Here is an 11738-nt window from a genome sequence, read left to right as displayed (position 1 = left end):
GAGAGTCGGCTCGGGAGGATCTCCAGGTTCCAGGATTCCCAGCAGCAAAAGCAGTTCATTGCATCTTCCATCCGCCTGTCCGTGGGACCGCGGATACACTTGAACTTTGCGTTCCCAGGGTCTGGGGGGCATCTCCATGGACTGCGATGCAAAGCAGACAACCACGGGCACTGCTTCCCCGGTCCCCAGGTGGGAAAAGGGCAGAAATGGGTGAAACTCCGTGAGTCACCGTACCCGGGGCCTGCCTGGCCGGCCCAGAGAGGCGCCGCCCCTCGGCGGGGACGCGGTGCCACTGGAGGGCCAGGAGGCGAGGCCGGGGCGCGGCGGGGCGGAGTCCGCGCGGGCTGGCCCAGGCGCTTCCCGGCCGCTGCCGGCCTGGACGGCGCGACGGGCAGGCCTGGGTCATGGCCGGCGGGGCCGCGCACCCGGGAGCCGAGCTGCTGCCCTTTGCGCGGTTCCTGGACTCGAGCCTGCAGCCTCTCGTCTACGGGTACGGCAGGGGCACCCTGCACGAGCTCCGGGCGCGCGAGTTCGGCCGCCTGGCAGGTGAGACCGGCGAGGGGAACCTGTGCGGGGCTGGTGAGGGATACGCGGTTTCTAGAACCAACGTGGGGGAGGGTGAACTTTTTGCTCCCGGTGGGAGCGGCGTTACCTCACTGGCGTCGCATCTTGAATCGAAAGACCTGGAGGGATGTGTCCACGCGCCCTCTTCATGGACGCGGCTCGCTGGGGTCCTACCTGCAACCCCAAGGCTTGCTGCTCCTTAGACTTCCAGTCCTGTGGGACCGACATGGTCCTCTGCCACCTGTCTCTGCCCTCCGGGAACAAGACTGAGGATTCTTAGCCTTTGCTTGCCCGAGAGACTCCTGGCTCTAAAAGTCCAAACGGAGCCAGGGTTGCAAAATGCAGGAATGTCCGGCAGCTCTGACTGTTCGTCTGCTGGCCCGGGGGCGGGAGCGGTGCTCGCGAGGCCAGCGCGCCGGGTGGGGACCGCGACTCTGCGGGCGCGCAGGATGGGGACCGATGGGCTGCGCTCCAGACTCTGGGTTGCCTCGCAGCAACTTTTCTTTTCGAAGTTTCATTTTTTTTTTTTTTTCTCACTCGTGTAGGTAAAACAATGCCTTGGAAGTGCAGCTCGGTGGGGGACCTGAAGAATTAGCAAACCGTGCAATTTGAACTTTTTAAGTACAGGACGAGCTTGTATATTGGACGTGAGGACCGGGATCACATCGTGCCTGAGAGTTCCGCAAAGCGGAACAGGCAGTTTAAATTGGAAGTCGAGCTCCATGTGGCCCGCGGTCCTCCCAGCCCATTGCTGCAGGGCGGGAGGGGACCACTCGCACTGGGTCGGGACTCATCCTTTTGCCGGGGATCTGGTATGAGGGGCTTCGCCAAGCGTAGATCGGCGTGCTGGTTGAACTGGGAGAGATGAGGGGTAAGGGGCAGGACGTGGCGCCGGGCACCGGGATTTGAGGTGCACTTATTCTGGGCTTCCCTGGTGGCTCAGACGGTAAAGAACCTGCGTGCGATGCAGGAGACGGGAGTTTGATCCCTGGGTCGGGAAGATTCCCTGGAGAAGGGAATGGCTACCCGCTCTAATATTCTTACTTGGAGAATTCCATGGACAGAGGAGCCCGGTGGGCTACAGTCTATGGGATCGCAAAGAGCAGGACACGACTGAGCGTCTACGACTTTGACGTTCTTTACTTTATTCTGTCTTGGTGAACAGTGTCACTTTCCAGCTTGTGACAGAACAGCAGCCAGGATGTATGTTTCATTAATCAGCTTTTTGCCTCATTTTCTCATGTTTCGGAAAGTGATTCTTTTTTTCTTTTTCCTCCTTTGGGAGCTTTAAGGGCTGTGGTCTGGTCTGTACTTACCTGGAGAGGCTCAAGGAGGAGACAGGGGCCCTCTGGTCGTCTCTCTTCTCTCCCTGATCTTCCCAGTCCCGCATTGACCTGCTGGAGACAGTTCCCCTTTTCCCTCCCCATCTCCCTCTCCTTCTCTGAATTTTTTTGGTTATGGAAACTTCCCACCCACAGAAATAGAGACAGCTATAGAATAAACACCCGACAGGTGCAGAGGAAGTGAGAAAGGTGTCCCATTCTTTTGAAGCAAATCCCAGAGGCTGTTATTGTTCAGTCCCTAATTATTTTAGCATCCCTCCTCCTTAATCCCCTGATCCCCTCCAGATGTGATCTCTTACACCCATCATTAGCTGACCCCTCCTCTCAACATCACCTGGGAAAGTAGGAAGTAGATGTCTCTTTGTTTCATTCTTGTGTCTCAGTGAACAGCACGCTTTTCCTCAGGGTAAAATTTAGGATCCCAGGCTGGCCTTAAGTGCCCCTTTAACATCTACTCTATTTATGGTAGTGTTTTGTGATTATCTGTCTATCTGTCATCTATCTATTTGGTACAATTTCCCAACATTTCCTCTGCATTATGATTGTGGTAGACATTTGTGGACTAAACTCACCCTTCCCATCACTGAGAGTCTTGGAAAATATCCCACCTTTTTTCACATGGAAACAAATGAACCAGCAAGAGGGCAGGGAAAAATAAGCAAACCAAAATAACTCAAGATTCCCCCTCTTCTTCCTTACCCTGACCCCTATCCACATCCCCTCAAAGTTTTCCTGCAGGTTTGAAAATTTGTCTGGTTAAGTGGTTTGCTCTGGATAATTAAATGCTTAACCTTTAAGTGCTGAAATATTTCCCAACCCATTGGATGGGAACATCCTTGTTTTCGTGAAGGGAGCTTGTTGATTCCACAGATGTGGTTCAAAATGGTTCTTAAAGCCTCTGGGTGCTGACTGATGGTCACTCACCTTATGTGGAACGGAGAACTGAAGTTACACGAGCCAGAGCAGATCCTGGGATTTCCTTTCTTGAAGACCTAATGCCAACTAGTTTAGGGGTCTTTTGCCTGTTTCTTCTAATAATAATGGCAGTTCACTGTAGCTCTCCCTAATGATGGGTGGACAACAGCCTTTCTTTTGGTATGGTGTCTTTCTGAATCTTCAGTAAATGAGAAGATTATTTGAAAACTAATGTTTTGGATTAGGCAATACATTTAACATGGTACCAAATCCAAAAGGTGCCAAAAGAGGTTGAAGAGTGGCCAGGGCGCCCCCACTCTCGTTCCAGCTGCAGCCACCGTGGCCACCCCACAGTCAACTGCTGCCATTTATGTTTTGTATGCCTTTCCAGTGCTTGGCTATGTTTATATGTATGTGTACATGTTTGTTTGTTTGTTTGTTTTCACATGGTTCAGCCATAACATTTCTTACCACCTGACATAATTTACATTTATTTATAGTCTTTCTCTGTTACTAGCATACGGCTTCTATTTTGTCTTGTTATGTTCCCAGCACTTAGAACAGTGCCTGAAACAGTAAGTGCCCCAAAATATTTCTTGAATATGAAAACACTCAATAAACTAGGAATAAAAGGAAGTTTAATCAACCAGATAAAGACCATCTACAAAAAAACCCACGGCTAACCTCATACTTAAAGGTGAAAGAATGAAAATTTTACCCTTGAGATTAGGAACAAGGCAAGGAAATCTGTTCTTAGAACTTCTATTCAGTATAGTCCTAGAAGTTCTAGCCAGGAAAATTAGGCAAGAAAATGAAATAAAAGTCATCCAGATTGAAAAGGAAAAAGTAAAATGTCTCTACTTGATGAGAGTGTAATCTTGTATACAGAAAATCCTAAAAAAAAATCCACACGCAAAACAGAACTAAAAAACAAATTCAGCAAAGTTGTAGTATAGATCAGTATACAAACATCAATTCAATTTCTATATAGTATCAATGAACACTATGCTAGTGAAATGAAGAAAACAATTCCCAAAGCCTCAAAAAGAATAAAATACTCAGGAATAAATTTATCAAAAGAAATATAAGACTTATCAAAAGAAATACAAAACTACAAAACATTGAAACAAAAGAAGACCTAAATAAATGGAAAGACATTTTACATTCATGGATTGAAGGACTTAATGTTGTTAAGATGTCACTACTCCTCAAACTGACCTAAGACTCAATGCAATTTCTATCAAAATCCCAGGTATTTTTTTTTTGACAAGTTGATCCTAAAATTCATGTAGAAATGCAAATGATCCAGAATACCCAAGGCAATCTTGAAAAAGAACAAAGTTGAAGGGTTTACACTTCCATAAAAGGAAAGGTAAGTAAGATTTATATAAAGTTACAATAATCGAGACAGTGTGGTATTGGCAGAAAGATAGACACACAGACCAATGAAGTAGAATTGTGAGTTGAGAAATAAGCCTGTACATTTATGGTCAATTTATTTTCATCAGGATGCCAAGACTATCCATCCAGTAGGAGAAAAAAGAATATCTTAAATGGTGTATCTACACACCAAAGACTGAAGTTGGACCCCTCTTCAACACTGTATTTAAAAATTAACTCAAAATGGATCAAAGACCTAAATATAAGAGCTAAAAGTATAAAACTCTTAGAAGAAAGCATAAATATAAATCATTAGGATTAGGCAATGGTTTCTTATGACACCAAAATTACAAATAATAAAAATAGACAAATTGTACTTCATCAAAATTAAAAACATTTTTTTTCCAATGAATACCATCAAGAAAGTGAAAGAACAACTAACCAGGGAGAAAACATATGTCCACACAAAAGTTTGTACACACATATTTACATCAGCATTATTTATAATAGGCAAAAATAAAACCAAATATTTATTAGTAGATGAGTAGTTAAAATATGTGGCATTCCATAAAATGGAATACTCTTCAGTCATAAAAAAGGAAGTTCTGATACATGCTACAATATGGATGCCCCTTGAAATTGTTATGCTAAATGAAAGAAGCCAGACACAAAAGCCCACGTGTTGTATGATTCCATTTATATGGAAAGTCCAGAATAGGTAAATATATGCTGTGCTGTGCTTAGTCATTCAGTCATGTCTGACTCTTTGTGACCCCATGACTATAGCCCACCAGGGGATTACAGTCTAAGGGGCTTCTCTAGGCAAGAATACTAGAGTGGGTTGCCCTGCCCTCCTCCAGGGGATTTTCCCAGCCCAGGGATTTAACCCAGGTCTCCTACATTGCAGGAGGATTCTTTACCCTTTGAACTTATAGAGGTAGAAATAGATTGGTGATTGCCAGGGCTAGGGCTGGGTGGATTTGGGGAGTGAGTAGTAATGGCTGTGGGCTCTCTTTTTGGGATGAATGAAATGTTCTAAAATTAGATAGTGGCCATGGTTGCACAACTATATGAATATACTCAGGACTTCCCTGGTGGCTCAGATGGTAAAGCGTCTGTCTAAAATGCGGGAGACCTGGGTTTGATCCCTGGGTCAGGAAGATTCCCTGGAGAAGGAAATGGCAACCCACTCCAGTACTCTTGCCTAGGAAATCCCATGGATGGAGGAGCCTGGTGTAGGCTACTGCCCATGGGATCGCAAAGAGTCGGACACGACTGAGTGACATCACGTTGAATATGAATATACTAAATGAATATACTAAATTGTGAACTTTAAAAGGACAAATTTTATGGTACGTGAATTAATCTCAATAAAGCCATTATAAAATAAATGAAAATTTTATTCTGCACAAAGCAAAAATATTTGTTAAGTACATGAAAGAATGAATGAATCTATTCACATGTATGTTCTTGAAAACATGTCTTGGAGTTTGTTCCGTGGCAGTACTTACAAATTACCAGATGGAGGTATTCAAATTCTTTATTTTAAATACATAGACAGTGCTGCACTGAATGTCCTCATTGACAGGCCATTTCACAATTTATAAGGTAGATTTCAGGAGGATGATTACTAGGTCAAGGAGAGTTTGCATTTTGAAAGCATAAGTGACATTGCTAAGTTGCTGTTCATAAAGAAGTGGTACCAGTTTTCCCTCCTACAGCCATGTCCCAACGGGCCTGTTTGCCCACACCTCGCCCACACAGTGAGTTATCCAGCCTTTTGATCTGGGGCAGTCTGATTGGTAAGGCTTGATATCTTGCTGTCATCTCAATTTGCCTGTCTCTATTTGGGGGAGAGAGTGGAAAGGTTGCCTCCATTCCCAGGCATCTCTGAAGCCTTCAGAGCTGTTAAAAGGTTGAAGACTGTGGAAGTCACTGTGGGGAAGCAGAATCAGGGCTGGACAGCCACAGAGGCTGCATGGAAACTCCAGAATAGGGTGTGAATCATAGTGTGAAATAGCTTTGCCATTCTGAATCAGGGACATCTGCTAGGCTCCTCCTCCTTCCCTATGGCTGCTCCTCCAGGTTCAGAAGAGACCTGGTTCATCAGGAAGGCTCTCAGGGCCCTAAGTGTCGATAAGTGCTGAAGTGCAGTTCCTCCACTGCTCATGACTGCTTGGATTAAGAATCACGCATCAACAAGGGAGGGTTGGGGAGTGGAAAAGGACTGGCAGTTTGAGATTAGCAGTTGTAAACTGGCTTCCCAGGTGGTGCTAGTGGTAAAGAACCTGCCTGCTAATGCAGGAGACATAAGAGACTCGGGTTTGATCCCTGGGTCAGGAAGATCCCCTGGAGGAGGGCATGGCAACCCACTCCAGTATTCTTGTCTGGAGACTCCCGTGGACAGAAGAGCCTGGTGGGCTACAGTCCATAGGGTTGCACAGAGTTGGACAAGACTGAAGCAACTTAGAACTCATGCACAAACTATTATATATAGGATGTATAACAGCAAGAGATCAAACCAGTCCATCCTAAAGGAAATCAGTCCTGAATATTCATTGGAAGGACTGATGCTGAAGCTGAAACTCTAATACTCTGGCCACCTGATATGCAGACCTGACTCATTGGAAAAGACCCTGATGCTGGGAAAGATTGAGGGCAGGAGGAGAAGGGGACGACAGAGGATGAGATTGGTTGAATGGCATCACCGACTAGACAGACATGAGTTTGAGCAAGCTCTGGGAGTTGGTGATGGACAAGGAAACTTGGTGTACTGCAGCCCATGGGGTCACAAACAGTTGGACACAACCGAGTGACTGAACTGAACTGAAATAGCACGATCCCACTGTATAACACAGGGAACTGTATTCAGTATCCTGTGATAAACCCTAATGGAAAAGAATATGAAAAGAATATTAAAAAAGAAGAAGCACATGTCAAGATGCTGGGCGAATCAGTGTCCTGTTATGTCTAAACACATCAAATGGGCACTGGCCAGGTTCCCACAAAGCAGATCTAGATAAAGTGAGTGAAATACCTCTGAAAATAATCGCAGCTTTATTTTGTATTTTCTTTCAGGAACTGTCTATCTTGACCATGCAGGAACCACATTGTTCCCCCAGAGCCAGATTACAAGCTTCATGAAAGATCTCATGGAAAACGTTTATGGTAAAGAAAAACACAGCGTAACTGATTTTTTGCATTGAGCTTCAGCCAACTATCAGGTTCGCCAAAAAGTTCATTCGGGTTTTTCTGTCTGTCCCACCCTGAACGAACTTTCAGGCCAACCCGATACATTCAGTTGATACATCTATTGCCTAATAAAATGTCAGATGGACGAGGGAGAAAGTGCTGAATACACAGTGCTGGGCAAGCCCCTCATGAGAGGGGGTCAGGCAAGCACCTAGGGTCAGTCCCATAGCACATGTGCTGCTAGGTAGGAGAGACTGGTTCAGGGATATGTGGGTAACCTCCAGAAGAAGGGGTTGGTGTCAGGGAGGAGGCCTGGGGTACGAAGGTGCTGCATTTGGTGATGGGGTGGCCCTGTGGGGCCAGCACAGTGCAGAGGATGGGACAGTGGGGAACATGCACTCATTCACTCCATCAGTGTTTATCAAACCGCCCTGGTGTTGGGAGCATCATGTTGTAATGGGAACAAAGTAAATATGTTCCCTGCCTTCGTGGACTGCGGTCTAGGAGAGACAAGACCTCAATCAAATGATTCCAAATAAATGTAAAAAAAAGAAAAAGTAAAGTAGTGTAACACAGAAATAAAGTAAATTATTAACGGCGTGACGGGCTGTGACCCAAAGACCCCAGTTCCCCGGGGGGCTTTGTATGTGCAGAGTGACGGTGAGTCGGCAGTGTGGCTATCAGGGAAAGCTTCTGCAGGAGGGGGCAGATGCTGGAGGAGGAGTAGGAATTCACTCGGAAAAGAGGAGGAGAGGGCATTTCAGGCAGAAGCAGCAGCATGTGCCAGGACCCTGCAGTGGTTTTAGGAACCAGCCCCCAAACAGGGAGGGGAGGAGAGCGGTAGAGATGTGAACAGAGCTGGATAGGTGCGGTATTCAGTTCACTTCTTCCACCTGGTCGGGGTGTGGAATCTACAAAACAGCCCAAAGGACATGGCCCAGAATCTATCCTTATAGCCTGTGGTGAGGAGGAACTTAGTTTAATGGCTCAACTATTATTATTTTGTCTTGCTTGACTGTTTTCCTGTCTTTCTGCACTTTTTCACTTCTCTGATTAAATTTACTCTTTGGAGCTCAGGGGAGGCTGGATCATACATTATTATTATTATTATTATTATTATTATTATTTTGCTTAACTTTTTGAGAAACTGAAGGAGAGGGTATTGGAGGAACACACCAGGAGAGACCATGAGTAGTGACCCTGCGGCTTTGTCTTTGTAACCTTCCAGGTAACCCTCACAGCCAGAACATCAGCAGCAAGCTCACCCATGACACGGTGGAACAGGTGCGCTTCAGGTGAGCAAATCGGGGCGCCCGCCTGCATGGGTGCCTGTGGGTGGATGGACTTCCTACCAGCTGCCCATGTCCTACAAAGGTGCTGAGTTGGTTTTGGGAAGACCATGTTCAGCTAAATGGCCACACGTGCACGCTGCTAACCACCAGGTCAGAGGTCAGGAAGGTGAGCGTGAGCAGGTGCAGAGTGAGAGCAGATGCCATTACGAGTACAGGCAGGTGCCTCTGAGGTATCCAAGCTGTTGTGTGTGGCTCTTGGCTGGTGCCACCATTCCTGGAGGTCAGAGTGACAAGGAGTGACCCTAGTTCCTAAGTCTTGTTTTCGGGGAGAAGAAAGTGCTTTCTCTGGCTTTTTCCTTTACGTATTTCAGATTTAGACATCTTGGTTTTTTCCGTTTCTCCCCTCCCTTTTACTAATATTTGCACATAACAAATTTTGCAGATAATTTAGGTGGTACCTAAAGATACTTGACTCAACACAATTTCAAATTATTTCCTACTTGAAAGTGACACCTTTTGCTATAGGATTGCCTGTGTTAAAAGCAACTTGAAACAAGTTGATGGCTTAGAACTTATGACAGAGCCAGACACTAAACCAAGAAGTGGTGTTTTCAGTTGAGTTTAAGGTAGTTGTGGATTTTGTCTTATCCACTTGGGGGTGGGGATTTGGGCGGCTGGGTAATTTTGCCAGTTTGCACCTCTTTGCATCTCTTCCCACAGCTTCCTCTGCCCCTGATCTCACTTCACCATTGTGGCCAAGCCTATCTGTTTTTTTTTTTTTTTTTCCCTAGCTATTAAGATAGAGAGGGGGCTTCCCTGGTGGCCCAGTGGTAAAGAATCTGCCTACAGTGCAGGAGACGCAGAAGATGTGGGTTTGATCCCTGGGTTGGGAAGATTCTCCTGCGGGAGGAAATGGCAACTCATTCCAGTATTCTTGCCTGGAAGCTTCCATAGACAGAGGAGTCTGGTGGGCTACAGTCCATGGGAGTCTCAAAGAGTCAGGCACGACTGAGTGATTGAGCACTCACACATACACACACATGGTGGAGAGACGTCTTATTAAGTAGAAATACAGCTGCCTCTGAGCGTTTAATGCACACGGAGACCGTGGAGTGGCCTGATGCTGTGCTTCTTCCAGGATCCTGGCGCACTTCAACACCTCCCCGGAGGACTACACGGTGATTTTCACCTCCGGGAGCACGGCTGCTCTTAAGCTGGTGGCAGAGGCTTTCCCGTGGGTGTCCCCAGGCCCGGAGGGCAGCGGCAGCTGCTTCTGTTACCTCACCGACAGCCACACGTCCGTGGTGGGCATGAGGAAGATCACCGCGGCCATGAACGTCTCTTCCATCCCCGTCAGGCCAGAGGACATGTGGTCGGCCGAGAGACAGGACGCGGCTGCGGCCGGGGACCCTGCCGGCCAGCCTCCGCATCTCTTCTGCTACCCGGCCCAGAGTAACTTTTCCGGAACCAGATACCCGCTGTCCTGGATAGGCGAGGTCAAGTCCGGGCGGAGGCGCCCTGCGAGCCGGCCTGGGAAGTGGTTCGTGCTGCTGGACGCGGCCGCCTTCGTGGGCACCTCGCCTCTGGACCTGTCGGTTCACCAGGCCGACTTTGTCCCCATCTCCTTCTATAAGATCTTTGGCTTCCCCACCGGCCTGGGCGCTCTGCTGGTGAATAACCGTTTGGCTGCTCTGCTGAGGAAAACCTACTTCGGAGGAGGCACGGCCGCTGCGTACCTCGCGGGAGACGACTTCTACGTCCCGAGAGAGTCGGTGGCTGAGAGGTAACCTGGTGATGGGAGCGGATGCCGAGCGTCAGCATGGCGGGGGCCTGGCGCGTGCCACCTGTAGGACTGTGCAAAGGAGGCCACCTGTAGGACTGTGCAAAGGAGGCGGGGGTGGGCTGGAGCTTCCACAGCAGGCCTGTGAAGACCATGTGTGGGCCTCTCCACAGCTGTGGGGGAGCAAGGGCTTGCTGGTAAGGGCTGTAAGCAGAAGACATAAAGGTCTTCCAGGGGTAAGGAGAGTCAGCACCAGGCCTTTGCCCACAGCACTGACATGAGGAGAAGCTACTGAAGCAGTAACTTTTTTTTATTATAATTTTTATTTTTTTTCAATTATGGAAGTATGATAACTCAGGCTTCCCCGGTGGTTCAGTGGCAAAGAAGCTGCCTGCAATACAGGAGATGTGGGTTCAATCCCTGGGTCAGGAAGATTCCCTGGAGAAGGAAATAGCAACCCCACTCTAGCATGCTTGCCTGTGAAATGCCATGGACAGACACAGTAACACAATAATAAGAGACTTGGAAAATACAGAACAATGTTACATGTAGTTCCACTGTATATTGCAATTATTTTTTTAGGTAGATAAATTAAGATTTTTTTTTTAGTTGGAGTTTCAATATCAAACTCTCAAAAATTAACAGAATGAATATACAGAGAAGTAGAAGGATATAGAAGACCTAAAAAGCACTATGAACCGATTCAAGAAGCACAGCATCCCACTCCAGTATTCTCACCTGGAGAATCCCTTGGACAGAGGTGCCTAGCGGGCTATAGTCCATAGGGTTGCAAAGAGTTGGGCACAACTGAAGCGACTTAGCACGAAGGCATACAATTTTTGCACAACAGTAGGATACAAATTCTATTCAGTTCCCATAGACTGTAAACTTGGAGATACTGAAACATATCCAAAGACATAAAACAAGGTGCTGAAGCAGCGATTTAAGAATTTGGTACCATTTGGCACAAGTGTGCACACGTGTTGACAGCATGGCTGTATTTCAGCAGCTAGAATCAGCTCAGCTTGGTATCTGGTCAGCAGGAGGAGTCGGTCAAATGAGAGACTACCAGATTCAGGAGCGCTGCTAACAGCAGTCTCTATGAGCACTCCCCACCCCGGGGAGCAGTGACCAGGGAGGTTTGAGGGCTCGCAGCTCCTTGCCTGGGTTTGGTGGTCTGTGTGTCTTTCTCAGGGTGCAGGGGAAGGTGGAGTGGGTGGTGTCCAGGAATCTCCCAGATGGCAAAGGCTGGGGCATGAAGATTGAAGGTAT

At 47.2% G+C, this 11738-nt stretch overlaps 1 protein-coding gene across 3 annotated transcripts in view; it reads left to right on the top strand.

The window, feature by feature from the left end:
* The first annotated feature begins 66 nt into the window (after nt 1-66).
* The window catches only part of MOCOS (molybdenum cofactor sulfurase), a 60183-nt gene continuing 48511 nt past the window's right edge, over nt 67-11738 (top strand). For 2 of the 3 annotated variants that reach the window (XM_070778741.1, XM_019986651.2), the window contains exons 1-4: nt 67-189; nt 7281-7370; nt 8623-8689; nt 9825-10469. In XM_070778741.1, coding sequence (XP_070634842.1) covers nt 147-189; nt 7281-7370; nt 8623-8689; nt 9825-10469 — 845 coding nt within the window. In that variant the 5' untranslated portion in view covers nt 67-146. Of the gene's footprint in view, nt 190-325; nt 547-7280; nt 7371-8622; nt 8690-9824; nt 10470-11738 lie in introns of those variants that run through there. The other variant, XM_019986649.2, reaches the window with a different exon arrangement.

Source organism: Bos indicus, chromosome 24 (genome assembly GCF_029378745.1).
Source record: "Bos indicus isolate NIAB-ARS_2022 breed Sahiwal x Tharparkar chromosome 24, NIAB-ARS_B.indTharparkar_mat_pri_1.0, whole genome shotgun sequence".
Lineage (NCBI taxonomy): Eukaryota > Metazoa > Chordata > Mammalia > Artiodactyla > Bovidae > Bos > Bos indicus.
This window is presented reverse-complemented; position numbering and strand designations above follow the sequence as displayed.